General features: G+C 37.4%; 1 protein-coding gene and 1 pseudogene across 1 annotated transcript in view; one reads left to right on the top strand and one right to left on the bottom strand.

The window, feature by feature from the left end:
- Positions 1-23,072, top strand: part of COG5 (component of oligomeric golgi complex 5) — a 191,061-nt gene that overhangs the window by 36,959 nt on the left and 131,030 nt on the right. Inside the window, exon 3 of the mRNA XM_019631601.1 lies at positions 5,593-5,758. Within this exon, the coding sequence (XP_019487146.1) occupies positions 5,593-5,758 (166 nt within the window). The remainder of the gene's footprint in view (positions 1-5,592; positions 5,759-23,072) is intronic.
- Positions 14,334-15,209, bottom strand: LOC109375973 (glutathione S-transferase alpha-4-like; annotated as a pseudogene).

The following is a 23,072-nucleotide window of genomic DNA, read 5'->3' as shown; positions in this document are numbered from 1 at the left end:
GGCTGCCATGAGTCGCCTGCAACGGCGGCGTAGGCTGCAGCCCCTGTGGCAGTGGGTTGCCATGGGCTACCGTGTAGCCAGCAGCCAGCAGCCAGTGTGAGCGGCCAGCAGCCGCAGTGAGCGGCCGTCCAGAAGCCGGTGACTGATCTGCCTCGCTCGGGAAGAGCGCAATGATGGTGCCAACTTGGGCCAGTGAAGCAAGGTCCTCCACAACTAGACTGAAGAACAAAACAACACCAACTTGTCTGTTCCCTTCCCCCCAATTCCCCAGCACTGTTCCCATCCCACCAATTCCCCAATAAAAATCTTAAAAAAAGAAAAAAAAAAGAAAAACACTGATGAAGGTAGGAAAAAAAATTTTTTAAAGAGGCACAAGTTAATAATATTAAGAATGAAAAATGTGACCTAATACAGATCCAACAGAAACTGAAAAATTAATAAGAGGATATTAGATATAATTATACCAAAGATTTGGAAATTTAGATGAAATTGAGAAATCCCTAGAAAAACAACTTAACCAAAATAGTACTAGGAAAATTAGAAAATTTGGTTAGTACTTTTGACAAATTGAATTTATCATTAAATACCTTCCCTCAAAGAGAACTCCCAAGGACAGGTAACTTCACTGGTGAATTCATCCAAACATTTAATAAATAAACCAATATTATATATATAAACTCCAAGAACTGATAAAGAAGGAATGCTTAACTGACTATTTGATGAGGCCAGTATAAACTTGACATCAAAATAAGGATATTATAAGGAAGGAAAATTATTAGTTGTCTCTCTTGAAAATCAATGCAAAAATTACTAAGTATGAGCAAATATAAGTCAGGGATATCTAAAAAGGATAATTCATCATGACCAAGATGGCTTTGGTCCAGAAGTACAATGTAATTTCTTCAATAAAGGGAAAAATTGATAATCTCAACGTTCAGAAAAAGCACTTAATAAAATTCATCTTTAATCTATGATTAAAAATCCTCTTAGCAGACTAAGAATAGAACTTCCTTAATTTGATAAAGGTTATCTCCAAAAATCTCAGTGTGAAATATTTAAGGCTTTCTACCAGAGATTAGAGATGACACAAGAACACCATTCATCACTTTTACTGAGCAACATACTGAAGATCCTAATCTGAGTCATAAAAAAAAGCAGTGAAGGGCCGGCCAAGTGGCGCGATGGTTAAGAACTGGCTTGGGACGCCAGAGGTCCCCGGTTCGGATCCCACATATGAGGGCCGGTGACACTGCCCTCTGCAGCTAGGATGCTGAACAACAGCTCAACCTGGAGCTGGGCTGCCGTGGGTCGCCGGCGACGGCGTAGGCTGCCCCTGTGGCAGTGGGTTGCCATGAGCTACCATGTGTAGCCAGCAGCCAGCGTGAGCGGCCAGCAGCCGCTGTGAGCGGCCGTCCAGAAGCCGGCGACTGATCTGCCTCGCCAGGGAAGAGCGCAATGATGGTGACAACTTGGGCCAGTGAAGCAACATCCTCCACAACTAGACTGAAGAACCAAAACAACAGCAACTTGTCTGTTCCCCTTCACCCAATTCCCCAGCACTGTTCCCATCCCCCCAATACCCCAATAAAAAAAAATCTTTAAAAAAAAAAAAGCAGTGAAATGTAGAGGATTAGAAAGGAAGAAATAAAAATTATTCATAGATAACATGAATAATCTACAGATAACCTATTAGAATTAATAACTGAATTTTGAAAGTTTGCTGAAATTCAATATATAGAAACCAATTGTATTTTTAATATACCAGCAACAAAAACACAGAAAGAAATTTTTAATTACCATTTACAATATCAGAAAACAGCAAATGTGTAGGAATAATTCACATTAAAGATAGATAAGACCTCATCACAGAAACTATAACATTAAGAGAAATTAAAGAAGACCTGAGTAAAGGAAGAGAAATACCATATTCATCGATTAGAGTGCTCAGTATTTATTATAAAGCCTTCATTCTTTCTAATTTTATCTATAGCTTTCATACAATCTCAACATTCCAGTAGCTCTTTTTCCCAATGAAAATTGTTAAGCCCATTATAAAATGTTTCTGGAAGTACTATGAATCAATAAGAGCCTATACCAATTTGAAGAACAGAGGTGGAGGACCTTTAGAACTTAACTTTGAAGCTCAAATAATTTACACAGGTAAATTTCTGTAAGGACACACAAATTGTACAGAATTGAAGGTCCAGAAACCAACACATATAAATGAAAACTTGATTTATTGCAAAGGTTGCTTCTGAAAGCAGGGGTTGGGGAGATTTTCATTTGCTGGCTTGTTTTTGCAAGTAAATTGTGCTGTCAATTGGATAGTCATATAGAGAAATACTGATCATGGCCTCTTGTCTCACATTATACAGAAACTGATTTCAAGCGGATATATATCTCAATATGAAAAGTAAACAAATAGAGTTTGTGGAGTGTAACTTCATGATTAAACAGCATCTTCAGGAATGTGGAATGGGAAAATTTTTTTTAACAGGATACTGAAAATGCTAATCATAGCAAATAAGGTTAATAAAATGGACTACATTCAAATTAGGAACTTCTCTAAAAAGACTTCTTAAGAGTAGGGCAGCATATTTGTGATACATATGATCTTCAAAGCAATTATACCCAAAACCTGTAAACAACTTCTATACATGTGTAAAATACAGAAATAACCAATGAGAAAAATGGGCAAAGGAGGTGAATACTCATATGCACTTCACAAAAGAAGGTTTCCAGATGGATAATTAACATGCAAGAAGGGATAACTTCTCATTACAAAAAAATAAATGAAAATGACAATGCTCACTCCAAAGAATTGCTAAAATTGGAGAGACTGAAATCCTAAATTTTGGCAAGCTTGTGGAGCACTCCACAACTTTCACATTACCGGTGGGGGTATAAATTGGTGTGATGACTGGAAAATCAGCATATCTACATACACTGAGCATACAAATACCGTATGACCCAGCAATTTTGCTCTTACCCAGCAGAAATGCGTATGAATACTCCTATATGTTCACTAAAAGCCATTCACTAGAGTATTCATGACAGCATTATTTAAAACACCTGAAAAAATGGAAATAAATGTACATCAACAGTGGAATTGATAAACTAAGGTGTAAATTTCTACACTGTAATAGTCGATAGCACTGACAATGAATCAGCTATTGCCACCTGCAACAACATGGATGAATTTTACAAATAAGATATTGACTAAAAACAACCAGACGCAAAGTGATACTTACTTTATGGTTCTATTTATGTAAAATTCAAAAACAGGTAAAACTGATCAATGGTGTTAGAAGTTATGCTAGTCGTAATACACGGAGAGTGTACATGGGGAAGCCACACAAGATTCAGAGGTGCTGATAATATTTGGTTTCACTGTCTAGGTGTTAGTTATATAGATGTCTTCACTTTGTGGTAATTTATAAAGCTGTGCTTACATAATTTGCACACTCTGTATATTAAAATTTTATTTCAAATAATCTTTTTTTGTAGTTTGCCAACTAACAAATGATACATTTATGTCAAGCAATGAATGTGATTAACTGGCATTAATTGAAAAAGTGGTCATGTTTAATTGGCAAGCTTAAAATTACAGCTAGAGTTAGTATTATAAATTATAAACATTACTATATTAGATGCTTCTTTAATAATGACCTGTATATGTTTCTGTTTTGAAAAGTTTGGGGAAGTTAATAACTTTTAGAATGGGAAATTTGAAAATTGGTCCATTTTAGTGAAATGTTTTAAGTGAAATATGACTTTCAGTGTTTTTCATTTGATGTACACATCACTTACAGTATACATTCATCTGATAACACTGAAACCCAACCATATGTTGAGAAGCTGTGCTTTTCAAATCCTTTGAAGATAGTAAAGGCAATAAGTATAATTTTACAGAATATATCAATATTCTAGTTTTATAAGGTGAAATATTCTTTGAAATTGCTTAGATAATACTTTTCTGGATTATATAGACACTTGAATAGTGATAAAGGAAATTTCTCTATAGCTGCCTAATTTTAATTCTTGTGTCTATTAAAAAGTAAAAAAAAAAAATCATGCTGGATAGAATGGAACTAACAAGAACCAAAGCAGAGCATTAAGCCACATATTTTCAGTTAATAATTTTATATGAAATACCTCATTTCATCCCATTTTCTTTGTTAGTACTGAGAGAGAATTGACAGTATATTAAACACTATTATAGCCATATTAAATTTAAAACTATCCATTTGCTGCTGCTTCTTGTTTAATTAAAAAAAATAGGGGGTGGCCGTTTAGCTTAGTTGGTTAGAGCATGGTGCTAATGACACCAAGGTTGCTGGTTAATATACATATATAAATAAATGGGTATTATTACTCATCAGCCATGTTTCCTGATGTTTTCTTTAGTGGACTCTACTTTGCCTGTGTGTGTTTGTGTGTGTGTATCTGCAGTGTGTACTATTACTAACACCAGCAAAATTCAGAAGTAACCTTTAGGCTTATTTTATAAACTTAACAGTCAAGAAAATAAAGAAATAATTTAACTTTTTAATTATGTGCCTCTAATAACAGACACTGAATCTTAAATGAAACAGGAATGTCAGCTATTTGGGCCTGGAAATATATGTTGATGTACTAGATTCTGGCTTGATAATTCAGTCATTTACCTAGTGACAAATCCAACTATTTATTTCACTATGGACCTAATCTCTTAGGTAGCGTTCCTGCTCCCGACCTTCTCACTTACCTCCCTCTGCTTCAGTCACTCTGCTCCAGCCACTATCAAGGCCTCCTTGCTGTTTCATTAGCTACTAGGCACATTTCTACCTCAGCACTTTTGTTGACACCTCTGCTCAGATCCATATTTCCCTATTTTCTCCTTAGACTCCCTCCATTAAATGCAGGTCTCTGTTTAAATATCACCTCAGAGATGTATCCTCTGACTCTATAATAATTCCCATCATTCTCTATTCTTATTCCTTGCTTCATTTTTTTCATAGCATTTGTCACAACCTGATAGTCTGTTATATTTACTTTTTATACATTTCTCAGTAAATACAAGCTTCATTGAGGGCAGGGACTTGGTTTTGTAGGTGCTGTATTTCCAGCATCTAAAAACCAAGACAGACACATAGTAAATACTACAATTCTTTGTAGTTAGAATGAATGAGTAAAATATAATGAAAAGTAGGTATCAGTCTGCATGGTATTGCCCTCAGTTAACTATGCAGAATTCATTTGTTTATTCTCTAAATAAATGTAGGGTTGTTGTTAGTTCCAGCATGTCTCTTTCCGTAGAGACTGGTGGTAAATTTTAAATAAGTTCTGGTAATATAACAGACTTCTGAGCTTATCCCTTATAGGAGGAGGAAAAAGGAAAGGTGGTAATTGTGTACATAATATTCAACTTTGTCTTTTATGAAACTATGACAAAAAATATTTGTTCGAAAAGCTTTGCTTTGTTCTTATCTGTGATAATTTATAAATATTATAGCAACTGCTCAAATACGAGTAAAAATTATAGATTTGCATTGTTTTTAATTTTTCCTTTTTATATCTATTCCTATACTACGCACTCCCACCTTTTTAAAGAACCCAACACAAGTCGGAACAGCTCTTCAGGTTTTCCATAATCTTGGAACTTTGAAGGCCACCATTACCGGAGTCGTGGATGGATATTGTTGTGCTTTAGAAGAAAGTATCAGCAGTGCTTTGGATATCAAAGTTTTGACTCAGCCTTCCCAGTCAGCTGTGCGAGGTATGATATGGTTTATATTTAGCTTCTTTATTTATTTATAACTGAGAAGTTCTTTGAATAGTATGTGAAACACTCAAGTATCAAAGCAATTTAATGACTCATTTTTTAGTAGACAGAAAATGAGAGAAGAAATTATGTTTCAGAACTTATTTATAACATTTTTGCCTAATCAGTGAGTTGAACTGGCCAATTGGTATATTCAGAACTTATAGATAAAAGTCTGTAAACTGTGGCTTCATTTAGTTCAGAGGAAACAGATGCAAGAAAAAAAAACTTATTTTTTTTCTCTAAAATCCTTATCCTCACATGTTCTTTTTATTGAGACAGAATATTTTTTAAGGAAATGCCATCTCTACCTTAGCTTTCTGGGGCTTTTCCTTATGATGATCCTGGTATTTAAGAGTAATAACAACGAACTGTGGAGATAGAAACTGATAACCATTGGGAACATTACAACTATAGCAAAATCTGAAGAAAACTGCTAAAGAAAAGTGGGGGTCAAGGTGGAGAGGAGTGGTCCTCCATCAGCAGTCTGCACGCCTTTCCTGCCGAGTGCACAGCTGAGGACGCCCACATACATAGCACACTTCATAGAGAGGAGAGGCTGCACGTTATGTGCCCCTCTCACTTATGTAAGCAACCCCAACTCTGCATTTCTCTCCTCTATTCTTTCTTCCCTCCTGTGAATATCGATGAACTGGATTTGCTCCTAGCAAAGACCAAGGACTCCACTCGTGCACCAGATCCCATCACTCAATGGCACTGCTTTAGCAGACCCGCTCTCTCGGCCACATCGTCAGTTTCTCAGTTTCTATGAGTCTTTCCATCACGTGTAATCCTGCTCTTGTGTCTTCTGCTTGGAAACAGCCAAGCAAATCTATCTTGACTCTATTTCTTTCTTCAGCTTTACTACCCCATTTTATTTCTTCAGAAAAATTCCCCAAAGTGTTGTCTACATGTACTGTTTCTAATTTTTTTCTTTCCATTTTTCTATTAAAGAAGGTACTCTAATCATCATAGAATTGTCCTAAAGAATAAATGAAATCACACATGTAGAATTAATAACAGAATTATTATTTTTTTCTTAAGATTTTATTGGGGAATTGGGGGAGGGAATAGCGTTGGGGAATCAGGGAAGGGGAACAGACAAGTTGCTGTCCTTTTGTTCTTCAGTCTAGTTGTGGAGGACGTGGCTTCACTGGCCCATGTTGATATTATCATTGTGCTCTACCCAGGAGAGGCAGTCGCTCCCCGGCCATTGGACGGCTGCTCACGGTGGCTGACGGCAGCTCATGAAAGCGCATGCCAGCTGCCAGCCAGCCCCACTGCAGTCTGCGCTGTCGCAGGTGACTCACAGCAGCCCAGCTCCAGGTAGAGCTGTCGTTCACCTTCTTAGCTGTAGAGGGCACAGAACCACTGGCCCTCATGTGGGATCCGAACCGGAGCCCTGCTGCTCAGAGCTGGCGTCCCAAGCCAACTCTTAACCAACGTGCCACTCGCCCAGCCCAATAACAGAATTCTTGATATATGGCTAATACTAAAAAATTATTTGCAGCCATTATTATTTTTATATTTGCTATATAAACATAACTTTGTAACATACTGTATATTATTCATAAATAAGTTGCACTAGATGAAAAAGAGGTAGAAGAATCTTAGATTTTAAACAGATTTTTAAAGGTTAGTGCTAGCCTCTCATTAGGTCTGTATTAAGACTATTCTAGGAGAGTTTTGAAAGAAACTGCTAGAGGAGATTTCACTCTCAGCTTTTCCCAGCAATTATTCTCAGAAAGTTTGATTTAATGTTTAAATTTCTAGAAGCAGTTTAATCTCATCCCTGTTGTGTTGTAAGAAATAGGGGGGGGAAATGAAAGCAGTTATTCACATGCTGTCAATCCTAATGTACACCGTTTTGTTGAAAGAATAGTGTTAAAGCTCTATTATCATCTGATGAGAGTGGATACTGTGATTTAATTTGGAAATCCTAAGAATCAATTCTTATTATTTTTAAAAGAGTAATCACCATTATTTTTACTTTTTAAAACATTACATTGGCAATATTAATTTTCTGATCTTGTTCCTGATATTGATATTATATAGTAGACTGTCCTTGTGTTTTGGAAATAACATTAAAGCATTCAAGGGTTATGGGGTATCATGTCAGTAACTTATTCACAAATGATTCAGGGAAGGCAATTTTTTTACTAGGCTTTCAAATTTTCTATATGTTTCAGGTTGTTTCAAATTAAAAAAATAATACAATTTTAAGGGGAAAATGTCACTTATGATATATTTAAAAGGTATAATTCAATAAGAAAAAAGATAAATAACTCAATTGAAAAAATAAAGACTGTGAATTGGTAACTCAAAGAACATCCAATAAATGTGAAAAGATGTAGTCTCTTTGGAGGATGAACTAGTTAGGGAAATTAAAATTAAACAAGACTCTATTTCTCAACCATGAAATTGGCAAAATCTAAGACACAACTCAGTGTTGGGTGAGAGCAGAAACTTTTGTATTCTGATTCTAGGAGGATGAAATGATTCAACCACTTTACTCAGTTTTATCAAATTTATCTTTGAGGTTAAAACTGTAAATTTTATGATCTTATAATTTCTCTTATAAGATTATACCCTAGAGAAACTCAGCATGTATGTATAAATATTTTTATTGTACTATTGTTTATAATAGTGAAACAGTGAAAACAACCTTTCTTTCAATGGAAAAATGAATAAACTATTAAGTAGACTACTACACAATATTTAAATTAATAAATTTACAAATACAGATAATTCTGAAAAATATTACATGGAAAAGTTAGTTGCAGAAAGATACATACTGTATGATACTATATTTAAAGTCTAAGAACATGATAGGCTATACTATATATTGTTCTAATTATGTAAATATGTAATAAAAATATAAATATATGCATTATAATAATGATCAAATTCAAAATAGCATTAGCTCTGGGGAGAAAGTAAGGAAAATGGGACGAGGAACAGAGGGATATACAGGGAACTTTATTCATTTTTTTAATCGTTTTTTACAATTTTATTTTTTAAGACTATTTTTTTAGTGCAGTTTTAGGTTCACAGAAAAATTAAGAACAAGGTACAGAGATTTTCCTGCCCCCTCCATCTGCATAGCCTTCCCCATTCTGGACTTCCTCACCAGGATAGTGTATTTGTTACCAAGGATGAAGCAACATTGACGCATGACAATCACCCAAACTCTACAGTTCACATTAGCGTACACTCTTGGTGGTGTACATTCTGTGAGTTTAGACAAATGTATAATGACGTATCTTCATTATTATAATATCATACAGAATATTTTCACTGCCCTAAAAAAATCCCTTGTGCTCTGCCTGTTTATCTTCACTGCTCTCTCTCAGCCCTGGTAACCACTGACCTTTTTATTATCTCTGTACTTTTGCCTTTTCTAGAATGTCATGAAGTTGGAATTATATAGTATGTAGCCTTTTCAGGTTGGCTTCTTTCACTTAGTATGCACTTAAGTTTCTTTTATGTCTTCTCATGGCTTGATAGCTCTTTTTTTTTTAGTGCTTATTAATCTTTCATTGTATGGATGTACCACAGTTTATCCATATACCTACTGACATCTTGGTTGCCTCCAGTTTTTGGCAGTTATGAAAAAAAGCTACTATAAAACACCCATGTATAGGTTTTGGGGTGGACATAAGTTTTCAACTTCTTTGGGTTGAATACCAAGGAGCAGAACTGCTGGATTGTACACTAAGAGTACATTTGGTGTGTTAAGAAACTGCCAAATTCTCTTCTAAAATGACTGTACCATTTTGCATCCTCACCAGCAATGAATGAGGGTTCCTATTGCCCCACATGCATGGTAGCATTTGGTGTTGTCAGTATTCTAGAAGTTGGGCATTCTAATAGGGTGTAGTGGTATATTATTGTTATTTTAATTTATATTTCTCTGATGATGTATGATGTGGAGCTTCTTTTCATATGCTTATCTGCCACCTGTATAACTTCTTTTTGTGAGGGAGGTGTCTCTTATGGTCTTGGGCCTTTTTTTTTTTTTTAAGATTTTATTGGGGAATTGAGGAAGGGGAATATTGTGTTTTTCCAGGACGCGTCAGCTTCAAGTCAAGTTGTTGTCCTTCAGTCTTAGTTGTGCAGGGCACAAGCTCAGCTCCAAGTCCAGCCGCCTCTCAATCTAGTTGCAGGGGTGTGAGCCCTCCATCCCATGAGGGAGTCAAACCAGCAGCCTTGTTGTTAAGAGCATGCGCTCTCACCAGCTGAGCCATCGGCTGCCCGTTGGCAGCTCATATCAGGCGCAGCTCACTGGCCCATGCGGGAATCAAACCGGCATCCCTGTTGCTCAGAGCTGGGCCACCAACTGAGCCACCTGGCCAGCCCTTGGGCCCATTTTTTAAATCAGGTTGTTTGTTTTCTCATTGTTGAGTTTTAAGAGTTTTTGCATAGTTTGAATAATAGTCCTTTCAGATGAGTTTTTTGCAAATATTCTTTTCTACTATGTAACTTGTGTTCTAATTCTCTTGATACTGTCTTTTCCAGAGTAAAAAAAAATTAATTTTAATGAAGTCCAGCTTATCAGTTACTTTTTTCATGGATTGTGTCTTTGGTCTTATATCTAAAAGTCATTGCTGGGCCGGCCAAATGGCTCAGAGCTCTGAACAACAGGGTTGCCGGTTTGATTCCTACATGGGCCAGTGAGCTGAGCCCGAGCTGAGCTGCCACTGAGCTGCTGACAGTTGGCAGGATGGTTCAGCTGGTGAGAGCACGTGCTCCTAACAACAAGGTTGCCAGTTCAACTCCCACATGAGATGGTGGGCTACACCCACCTGCAAATAAGATTGAACATGGCACCTTGAGCTCAGTGGCCGCAAGCTGCTGACAGCCACTTGGCTGGATGGTGACTGGACTTGTTGCTGAGCTAGCTGTGTCCTCCACAACTAAGATTGAAGGAAAACAACTTGACTGTTCCCCTTCCCCAATTCCCCAACACTGTTCCCCTTCCGCAGTTCCCCAATAAAATATAATAATAATAATAATAATAATAATAAGTCATTGCCATACCCAAAGTCATCTAGGTCTTCTCCTATGTTATCTTCTAGGAGTTTTATAGTTTTGTGTTTGACATTTAGCTCCATGATCCATTTTGAGTTAATTTTGTTGAACGGTGTCATATATTGTCCATGTGGTTGTTCAGTTGTTTCAGCACCATTTGTTGGAGAAATTACCTTTCCTCCATTTTATTGCCTTTGGTCCTTTGTCAAAGATCGTTTGACTATATTTATGTGGGTGTATTTCTGGGTTTTCTATTTTGTCCTATTGATCTGTCTATTCTTTTTCCAATACCACATCATCTTCATTGCTGTAGCTTTATAGTATGCCTTGAAGTCAGATAGTCTTCCAACTTTGTTCTTTTTCTTAAATATTCTGTTGGCTACTCTGCGTCTTTTGTCTCTTTATATAAACTTTAGAATCAGTTTGTCAATATCATAAAATAACTTGCTGGGATTTTGATTCAAATTGCATTGATTCTATAAATCAAGTTAGGGAGAATTGATATCTTGATAATTTTGAGCTGTCCTATCCTTGAAAATGGAATAGCTTTCCATTTATTTAGTTTTTCTTTTTTTATTTTGTTCATCAGAGTATTATAGATTTCCTCATATAGGTCTTGTATGTATTTTGTTAGACTTATTTATACTTTGTTAGATTTATTTATATCTAAGTATTTCATTTTGGGGGATAATATAAATGAGACTGTGTTTTCAGTTTCATATTTCACTTCATTGTGGGTATACGGGAAAGCATTTGACTTTTGTATATTAACCTTGTATCCTGCAACCATGCCATAATCAATTATTAGTTCCGGGATTTTTTAAAATTTATTTTTCTGATTTTCTACATAGGTGATCATGTCATCTGTGAACAAAATGTTTTATGTCTTCTTTCTCAATATATACCTTTTCTTTCCTTGTTTCATTAGCAAGGACTTCCAGTGCTGTGTTGGAAAGGAATGGTGAGAGGAGACATGTTTGCCTTGTAACACATTTTAGTGGGATTTTTCTCACTAATAGTATAGTGTTAATTGCGGGTTTTTTCTAGATAGTCTTTTAATAAATTGAGAAAGTTCCTTTTATACCTAATTTACTGAGAATTTTTACCATTAATGGGTGTTAGATTAATGTTTTTCTGCATGCATTAATGTGATCATGTGATTTTTCTATTTTAGCCTGTTGTTGTAATTGATCATATTAATTGATATTCGAAAGTAGAACCAGCCTTGCATACTTAATTAAATCCCACATGGTCACATGGTATAAACTTTTTATATATTGTTGGATTTTATTTGCCAATATTTTGTTGAGGATTTTTGCACCGGTGATTATGAAAGCTAATGATCTGTAGTTTTCTTTTCTTATAATATTTTTGTCTGGTTTTGGTATTAGGGTAATATTGCCCTCATAGAATGAGTTAGAAAGTACTCCCTCTGCTTCTATCTCCTGAAAGAGATGGTAGAGAATTGGTATAATTTCTTCCTTAAATGTTTGGTGGAGGGCCGGCTCAGTGGCGCGTTGGTTGGGAGCTGACTTGGGACGCTGGAGGACCCCGGTTCGGATCCCACATATGAGGGCCAGTGACACTGCCCTCTACAGCTAAGATGCTGAACAACAGCTCAACCTGGAGCTGGGCTGCCTGGAGTCACCGGTGATGGCGTGGGCCGCAGCCCCTGCTGCAGTGGATTGCCGTGGGCTACCGTGTGTGGCCAGCAGCCACAGTGAGCGGCTGTCCAGAAGCCGGCGACTGGTCTGCCTCGCCCGGAAAGAGCGCAATGATGGTGCCAAGTTGGGCCAGTGAGGCGACGTCCTCCACAGCTAGACTGAAGAGCAAAAGGACAGCAGCTTGTCTGTTCCCCCCAATTCCCAAATGAAAATCTTTAAATATATATATATATATATATATATATATATATATATATATATATATATATATGTGTGTGTGTGTGTGTATATATATATATATATATATATAATGCAACTTAAACTTTAAAAAAATAAGTGTGTTTGGTGGAATAAACCAGTGAACTCATCTGGGCCTGGTGCTTTAATTTTGGAAGGTTATTAAGTACTGATTAAACTTCTTTAATAGATATAAACCCATTCAGATCATCTTTTTCTTCTTTCATGAGTTTTGGCAAATTGCGTCTTTCAGGTAAATTTGTGAGCATAGAGTTTTTCATAGTATTCCTTTATTAACCTTTTGATTTCCATGAGATCTATAGTGATGTCTTTTCTTTCATTTCTGATATTAGTAATTTGTACCCTCTTTCTTTTTTTCTTAATTGGCCTGGCTAGAAGGTTATCAATATTATTGAGTTTTTTCAAAGAACCAGCTTTTCGTTTCATTGATTTTCTCTATTGACTTCCTGTTGGAAATTAATTCCTGCTCTGATTCTTATTATTTATTTATTTTTGCTTACTTTGTTTTTAATTCGGTCTTCTTTTTTTTGCTTTTCTAAGGTGAAACTTAAATAATCAATTTTAGGTCTTTCTTTTTTTCTTTCTAATATTTGCATTCAATGCTATATAAATTTCTCCCTAAGCACCACTTTTACCACATCCCACAAATTTTGATAAGTTGTTCTTTTATTTTCATTTAATTAAAAATATTTTAAAATTTCTCTTGAGAGTTCTTTGACCCATGTGTTATTTAGAAGTATGTTGTTCAATTTTTACATATTTTGGGATTTTCTGCGTATGTTTCTGTTGGTTTCTAGTTTGATTTCTTTGGTCTGAGAGCAGACATTGTATGACTTTTATTATTTTAAATTTAAGATGTGGTTTATGGCTCAGACTGTGGTCTGTCTTAGTGAATGTTTTATGTGAGCTTGAGAAGAATGTATATTGTGCTGTTGTTGGATGAAGTACTTTATAGGTGTCCATTATATCCAATTGACTGATGGTATTAGAGTATTCAACTATATCCTTACTGATTTTCTTCTTTCTGATCCGTCCATTTCTGAGGGAGGAATGTTGAATTCTTCACCTGTGATAGTGGGTTCATTTATTTCTTGCAATTCTGTCTGTTTTGGCCTCATATAGTTTGACACTCTGTTTTTAGGTGCATATATGTTAAGGATTGTTATGTCTTCTTGGAGAATTGTCCCCTTTATCATTATGTAATGTCCTTCATTATCCCTGATAACTTCCCTTACTTTGAATTCTGCTCTGTCTGAAATTAATATAGCTACTCCAGCTTTCTTTTGATTAGTGTTAGAATGGTATATTTTTCTCCATTTACTTTTAATTTATATGTGTCTTTATATTTAAAGTGGATTTCTTGTAGACTACATATAATTGAGTTGTGTTTTTTGATCCACTCTGTCTTTTAATCGGTGCATTTTTATCTCTGTCTTTTAATTGCATTTTTATCTGTCTTTTTTTTTTTGGTTTTATATAGCATTTATTGACATTTGCTTGCATGGTAGTATGGTTTTGTGATTTGCAGGCACTTTACATCTAGAAGCTATGGTTGGCCTTGATCAGTACATGCTGATGCTGCGATTGGATCATGCCTGTTGGCCAACGTTAAGACCCGCTGCCATTAGAACTGCAGAACATTCCTGACTACTTCCACATAGTGGCTATCCGGGGGTGGCTTCCTCTGACGCCCAGGTAGCAGGAACTTCTTAATTGTAGGGATGTTGCTGATTCTTGTTTTAAATGCCTTTAGCAGAGGGAAGTCAGAACAGAAGCATTGATTTCTTCGGTCATTAAAATAGCTTCTAGGGCCGGCTGAGTGGCTCAGTTGGTTAAGAGCTCGCTCAAGAGTTTGAGCTCTGAGCAACTGCGGTTCGAGTCCAGCCGAGCTGAGCAGCTGCTGAGCTGCCAACAGGTAGCAGGATGGCTCAGCTAAAAAAAAAAAATTAAAAAAAATAAATAAAATAGCTTCTAACAGTTGTATGTCTGCCCAACTGAATTTGTTTCCAACGAGAAAATCACCTCCATGCTGTTTCAAAATCTTTTCAAAGACGGGGAAGTAATGGGTTTTTGGTTTCGTCACGGCTAAAGCAAAGCCCTCCTCTTCTTCTCGTGGAGGTTTGAACACAGCCTGGATGATGATCATCATGAGGTCCTGAGTGCCATCAGTATACATGTTGATCCTGGCGGTCTCATTCAGGTCCCTCCCATACAAGTTGTACTTGGCAGCAAGGTAGCCGAGGATGGCTTTAGTCTGTCAGCCTCATTCCATCAATTTCAACCAGGGGCACCTGGTTAAAAAGCAGGCGTCCATCCGTCATTAACTTCTCATATTGCTCTCTTGTTTCAATAAATTCTTCTTCAAACTCCACTCCAGCTGCAGCCAGCAGCCAGCGGATCGACTCCATCCTGCCCCTACCACAAAAGTAGCAGAGCTTGGGTTTGGCTGTCATGACTTCTGGCTCAAGGTTTTCTTATCGCTTCCTTGCTCTTCTCGCCTGTGATGTGTGGGGCTTATCTCTGTCTTTTAATTGGTGCATTTAGACCATTGACATTCAAAGTCATAGTTGGATTAATATCTATTATATTTATCACTGTTTTCTATTTGTTGCCCTTGTTTTTTGCTCTTATTTTTGTTTTCCACCCTTTTTCTTCCTTTTTTGGTTTTAATCCTTCATTTTATATAATTCAGTTTTTTCTCCTTTCTTAATATATCAGTTATACTTCTTTTTAAACTTTTTTTAGAGGTTTCCTTAGATACTGCAATATAAATTTAGAACTAATTGAAGTCCACTTTCAAATAACACTATACCACTTCACAGATGGTGTACCTTCTAGTAACAGATAATCCTGATTCCTTCCTCCCATCCCTTGTACCATTTCTGTAATTCATTTCACATATATATATATATGTATATATAAACATATGTATATACATGTATAAGATATAAACACAAGCATACAATCAGATACATTGTTGCTGTTATTATTTTATAAATTGTTATCTGTTAGATCAATTAAGAGTAAGAAGAGGGGTCAGCGGAGTGGTGCGTTGGTTAAGAGTTGACTTGGGACGCCAGCTCTGAGTAGCAGGGCCCTGGTTTGGATCCCACACGTGGGCCAGTGATGCTGCGCCCTCTACAGCTAAGATGCTGAACAACAGCTCAACCTGGAGCTGGGCTGCCTTGAGTCCCCGGCGATGGTGTAGGCTGCTGTGGGCTGCCTTGAGCTACCGTGAGTGGCTGGCATCCAGCGTGAGCTGCCCCGTGAGCCGCCATGAGCTGCCGTCCAATGGCCGGCGAGAGACTGCTTCACCCGGGAAGACCACAATGATAATACCAATATGGGCCAGTGAAGCGACGTCCTCCACAACTAGACTGAAGAACAAAGAACAAAAGGACAGCAACTCGTCTGTGTCCCTCCCCCAATTCCCCAATAAAATCTTTAAAAAAAAAAAGAATAAGAAGAAAGTTTTTATTTTACTGTCACTTATTCCTTCTTCGGTGCTCTTCCTTTCTTTAGGTAGATCTGAGTCTCTGACATATATTATTTTCCTGCTCTCTAAAGAACTTGTAACATTTCTCTCAAGGCAGGTCTATTGGCAACAAATTCCCTCAATTTTTGTTTGACTGAAAAGTCTTTAATTATCCTTCACTTTTGAAGAATACCATATTTCCCCATGTATAAAACACTGTTTTTCGAAAAATTTGGGGTCTAAAAACTGGGTGCGTCTTATACAGTGGTTGTAGATTTTTTTTTACTTGCATTTCCCGCAAGTGATGAGGAGTTGTGTGAATTTTATGATGAATAAAACTTGAGTTCAATAACTTTATGTAATACTTTTTTTCAAATTTCGGGCCCCAAAATTAAGGTGCGTCTTATACATGGGAGCGTCTTATACATGGGGAAATATGGTAATTTTACAGCGTATAGAATTTTAGGTTGGTGTTTTTTTGGCTTTTTTTCCTCAACGCTTAAATATTTTGCTCTCTTTCTTGCATGATGTGACAAGCAGGATGTAATTCTCATCTTTGTTCCTCTGTAAATAAGATCCCTCCCTCCATCTGCCCCTGCCTTTTTCTGGCAGGATTTTATTTATCTTTGAGTTTTCTCTAATTTGAAAGTGATATGCATAATTTTACTTTTTTTTTTTTTTTGGCATTTATCCAGGTTGGTGTTTTTTGAGCTCCATGGATCTGTGGTTTGGTGTCTGTCATTAATTTGGAGAAATTCGCAGTCATCATTGTCTCAAATATTTCTTCAGTTTCTTTCTCTCTTCTTTTTTCTGGTATTACTATTATGTGTATATCATACTGTTTGTAGTTGTCACATAGTCCTTAAATATTCTGTTTTTTTCAGTGTTTTATTTTCTCTATAGTTTTGAGGATTTTATTGCTATATCCTCACCTCAAAGACTCTTTCCTCAGCAGTCTCCAGTCTACTAATAAGCCCATCAAGGCATGCTTCATTTCCATTACAGTATTTTTTTATCTCTAGCATTTCTTTTTGTTTTTTTCTTAGGATTTTCATCTGTTTTCTTAAATTGCTCATCTGTTTTTGCATTTTGTTTTAGTTATCCATTAGACCCCTTAGTATATTAATCTTAGTTATTTTATCTTTTGTTTTGTTTTGTTTTTGGTTTTTAGCTGAGCCATCCTGCTACCTGTTGGCAGCTCAGCGGCTGCTCAGCTCGGGCTGGACTCGAACCGCTGTTGCTCAGAGCTCAAACTCTTGAGTGAGCTCTTAACCAACTGAGCCACTCGGCCGGCCCTAATCTTAGTTATTTTAAATTCCTGGTCTGATAATTCCATCATCCCTGCCATGTCTGGCTCTGATGCTTGCTCGGTCTCTTCAAACTGTGTTTTTTTGCTTTTTAATATGACTTGTAATTTTTTTCTTGGTAAAAGGAATTCCTGTAAATAGGCCTTTAATAATGTTGTGGTATGATGTGTGGGGAGGGGAAGAATTCTATAGTGCTATTATTAGGTCTCACTCTTCCAGTGAGCCCCTCTACCTTTGTACTGTGAAATTCACAAGTTTAAAATTTTTTTCTCCTCCTTTAGGTGGGAGAGGATGGCTAGAATAGGCTGGAGTTTGGTATTTCTGTTCCCAGGTCAATTAGGTTCTACGAAATACTCCAGCAGATAAGGCTGTAATTAATTGGTTTCTCCTGAGAATAGGCCTTGCTGAGACGAACAGAGATATCTGGCCTATTTCAAAATGACTCTTTTTCTTCTCCTCCTACTGGAAGCATGAGAGGATTTTTCTCTGATATTTATTGTGGGAATCTTGTCAGGCTCTTGGAAATAAATCTCAATATTGTAGGGTCCCTCTGTAACTGGATCCCCTGAAGTTTTTAACTCAGAATTGTCCACGCTGAGGGTCTAACAATTCCTCAGTTATCTCATCAGGTTTTCCTACCATGGCACTGGTTCCCTCAACAGTTTCTGCTAGGGAGGCTCTGCTCTGGTAAGTAGCAACTGCCTGTATTTGCTTGTAGGTCTTTCTCGTTTGGGGGGCAGTGCTTTGGCATGTGCCTTTCCCTCTCTTATGGGTCCCAGAAGAGTTGCTGATTTTGCAGTCTGTTCATCTTTTTATTTCTTATTAGGATAGAGTGGTGACTTCCAAGCTCAAGCTCCTTACATGTGGAACCAGAAATGTAATTGCTAATCAGATTTTTACTCCCCACCCGCCCATAACTCACTTGTTTTTCTTTGATGTCTAAATGATTCTTTATCTTTGAAGTTCAGTAATTAGGATATATTTTTGGATTGAATGCTATATATCTATTTTTTTTCTGTGTGGGGATATGTTCTCTTTTATAGAAAAGTTTACCTCAGTTATTTGAATAGTTTTCTTTTCCATTTGTATTTCCAGGAACTTTATGCATATATCACATCTTCTTTGTTTTCCATTTTGAGTATCTTCTCCTTAATTATATTTTATATATTTGTACTTTATTTAATTTTGTATGATTTCCTCTTGCCTGTTTCCCATGTCTGATTGTGTTTTCACCCTTGATCATTATAATGTTTTGTTATTTCTAATGTGGTCTTAATCTCTGTTATATAGTCACACTGAGAATGTTTCCTATAATTACTTTGAGACAGTGGAAAACTAAATAACCCTTCCTGTTGTTTCCTTGAGGAATTTCTTTGGTAACCTACGTTCATCATTGCTTTTCCCTTATATTCCTTTCCTGCCCTTTGCCTCCCCAAATATCCGTGTTAGGCCCCATGTTGACTTTTCTGATTATTATTCACCCTTGCAATGTACTGCTTGTTCCTTGAAAAATAGCATGGGAATGGTTGTAGGGAGACACCTGGGACAGTCTCTCACTTTGATTTAGGTTTGTTGTCTAGTGTTAACCAATAAAGATTTCAGGTTGTAAAACAAAAGTTTATTTGGGGACTTAAAGGATTCAAATCTAAGAGACGCAGACTCAGGTAGCAACTCAAATTGTGCTCTGGAGAGAACAAATAAAGGCAGAGTTTATAAAGGCAGAAACCATAAAAGGTGGTCCTTTCATGCAAATGAAGGCACCTGGCTAGGTTACAGGGATTGGTTCCTTCCAATATGCGAACAAGGGAAGTGAAAACTACCAGGAAGGAAGTAAAGTTCACATATGTCCGTGGAGCAGTGCTCCAGGGTGCTTGTGGCTCTAGGATGCTTGAGCTGAGGTTAGCAATAGGTTTGGCAACTTCATAGCAGCTCTGAGAACGGAGGCACAAGTGTGCATAGGTCCCACTTCCTTAAGAGCCTCCTGACTGGATTTCAGGGGACTGACTCTCTTAGCAGTGTTTATACCGTGTCCCCCCCACCCCCCTCCATTATCTTCTAGTTAAAGCCATTCACCAATTTTTATTTTCTTCTACCTTGGGAACATTTCCTTCCTCAAATTTTGGACCATGCTGGAACTTAGTGTGAGTCCCAATAAAGCCTTTAAGCAGTTTCTATGTGGAAACCACATCTTCGGCTATTTTTTCTCTTTCAACTCATTTTACCTCTACTAGCCTCCCACACTGGAGGGCTAATTCTTATACAATATCAGTATCATTTTATTATGATTTCTCTTTCAGCCTTTCTTTCTTTGCCACTCTGCAACATTGTATATTTTACCAGCTTCCTCCCTGGACCATCCATGTCTGTCCATCTTAAGGCTAAGCAGAGCGTCATTGGATAGCCTGTCTAAATTCTTACAAGTGACTTTACAGCAATTTGTTCCTTGCTAATGGTCTTAAATGGCAGCTATCTGGTTCCTTGTTCATTTTGATTTATCTGCAGCGTTTGGCATACATGCTTCATAGTTTCAAGTTTGAGCTTTTAGCTGATTCCTTGTTATTTTGAAGTTGACATTTTTCTCTGCTTTTTGTTTGTCTTATTTTCATTGCCTTTCAAGGGATGAGAGTAGGAAAATGATTTTATTTCACTATCACTAACTGGAAATCACTCTTAAGTATTGTTTCTTTGAGGAACTCTCAGTTTCTTCCATCACTTTAATGAAACTTAGCTTATGACTCTTTGTTTTATGAGTCTCCTATGATAATGGTGTCTGTTTTTCTGGTTTCATTATTCTTTCTTCCCTTCCTTTATATAGCTCTCCTATGTTCATTTTTTATTTCATGTTTATATCTTCAAGATATATTTATTTATTTTATTTTTTATTTTTTTAAAGATTTTATTGGGGAATTGGGGGAGGGGAACAGTGTTGGGGAATTGGGGAAGGGGAACAACCAAGTTGTTATCCTTCAATCTTCGTTGTAGAAGGCGTAGCAAGCTCAGCTCCAGGTCCAGTTGCGCCGCTCAGCTCAAGGTGCTGTGTTCAATTAGTTGCAGGTGGGTGTAGCCACCATCCCTTGCAGGAGTCGAACCGGCAGCCTTGTTGTTAAGAGTGCACACTCTATACCCTGAGCCACCCAGGGGCGCAGCTCAGCTCATGGTGCTGAGTTCAGTCTTGGTGGCAGGTGGCATAGCCCACCATCAAACAGGCAGTCTTGTTGTTAGGAGCACGTGCTCTCACCAGCTGAGCCATCCTGCCACCTGTTGGCAGCTCAGCGGCAGCTCAGCTCAGGTGCAGCTCGCTGGCCCATGTTGGAATCAAACTGGCGACCCTGTTGCTCACAGCTCGCACTCTTGAGCAAATTCTTAACCAACTGAGCCACTCGGCCAGCCCAACAAGATATATTTAGCTTATGAGAATAAAAATTTCTAAGTACTAAGCTATAAGTAAGAAAAGTGAAGCCTCTAGAACTAGTCAAACCAGTGACTGTGATCTTGTTAATCTCTAAGTTTCTCCAAAGTAAATGTGAGCAGAAAATATCTTCTTTCTGCTTGTATTTGGTTTAAGATTGTAGTGGGTTGACCATCCCATAATTCTTTATAATAAAACCAAGCTATACATATCCTAGTAATTTAATGAATATTCCGAATTTTCACAAAGACACTACATAGCTGTTCCTCACTATTATGAGTTCATTATATAACATTTAAGACAATCGCAGGCTGTTTCAGAATTACTCCTCTGTTCCCTGTACACTTTTCCTGAATATTCTTTGTACAACACTATGAGTAATTAAAATTAATTGGGGCCGGCCGAGTGGCTCAGCTGGTTAAGAGCTGGCTTGGGAGCACCAGCTCTGAGCAGCAGGGCTGCAGTTCAAATCCCACATTGAGGGCCAGTGACGCTCGCCCTCTGCAGCTAAGATGATGAACAATGGCTCGACCTGGAGCTGGGCTGCCATGGGTCGCCGGTGACGGCGTAGGCTGCAGCAGGGCTGCAGTGGGCTGCCTTGAGCTATGTGAGTGGCTGGCAGCCAGCGTGAGCGGCTGGTAGCCGGTGTGAACTACCGGGAGCCGCTGTGAGCGGCTGACCAATAACTGGCGACTGATTGCCTCCCCCGGGAAGAGCACAATGATCATACCAACATGGGCCAGTGAAGCAACGTCCTCCACAACTAGACTGAAGAACAAAACAGCAATTTGTCTACCTGTCTGTTTCCCTTCCCCAATTCCCCAACGCTGTTACCCTCCCCCCAATTCCCCAATAAAATCTTAAAAAAAAAATTTAATTGGACGTAAATTTCAAACAGGAATTATTCATATTTTTAAAGCCAATATCTCTTTCCCGTATGTTTGTCTTTTTTATTACTTTTCAATTATCAGTAAAAAGTAATAGCATCCCCTTACTAAAGGTACATGCAATTCTTTTCTAAACTTAGAATTGTTGAAGAACTAAGGTGAAGCAGCTTACAAACACAGCCTCTGGTTTTCTTGATTCTTGCCCTTCTTGAAAGCAGGCCAGACTAGCTAATCACTGACGGCCTTCTGTACTGTCTGGGTGTTAAGCTTCGTTTGGATTGAAATTTATACTTTTCAATTTGAGATTAAAAGCCTTCTTTTTATGTTGAGACATTTTAAAGCCATACAAATAGCTGTGTGTGTGTATTACGTACAATAACATTCTTAGACATCACTCTCAGGTACATTAACATTATTTAATATGTAATTTATATTCAACATTTTTCATGTTCCTGAAAATGCTTTCAGTATTTGTTTTTCCCCCAACTTGAACCAGTCAGAGATTATGCTTTTCTATTGGTTGTCTTGTCTCTTTGCTCTCTTTTAATCAAAAACACCTCCACTGCCTTTTTTGTCTTTTATGGTGTTAACATGTTTGGAGAGCCCCACAATCTGGATTTGTCTGGATTTATCTGATTGTTTCTTCATAATCACATTCAGGGTAAACAGACTGGTAAAGTGGTGATGTGTACTTTCCATTAAATTCCATCATATCTGGAAGCACCACAGTTATGTTAGTCTGTCTCATAATTGCTGATGCTAAATGAAATCATTTTATTGCTATGGTGTATGCTGGATTGCTCCTTGTAAGAGTACTCTTTTTTTTTTTTTGTAATTAGTAATTTGTGGCGCATACTTTGAGACCATGTAAATATCTTGTTTTCTGTTACATTTCTCCCAGTGTTTTAGGTATGCAATGATAATCTTTCCTTTAATTAATTATTTTACCACTAGTTTCAAAATGGTGATTTTTTTCTAATTCTATCATTCTGTCTACATTTATTAACTGAGTTCTTTAGTAAAAAGAAATTCACACCCTTTTTAAATGTGATTTTTCACTATGAACTAATGAATTTTTAAAAGATTTTTATTGGGGAATTAAGGGGATGGGAACAGCGCTGGGGAATTGGGGAAGGGGAACAGACAAGTTGCTGTTGTTTTGGTCTTCAGTCTAGTTGTGGAGGACGTTGCTTCACTGGCCCAAGTTGGCACCATCATTGCGTTCTTCCCTGGCGAGG

Source organism: Hipposideros armiger, unplaced genomic scaffold (assembly GCF_001890085.2).
Source record: "Hipposideros armiger isolate ML-2016 unplaced genomic scaffold, ASM189008v1 scaffold_1017, whole genome shotgun sequence".
Taxonomy (NCBI): Eukaryota; Metazoa; Chordata; class Mammalia; order Chiroptera; family Hipposideridae; genus Hipposideros; species Hipposideros armiger.
The sequence above is the reverse complement of the archived record's forward strand: the minus strand, read 5'-3'. Positions and strand labels throughout refer to the sequence as shown.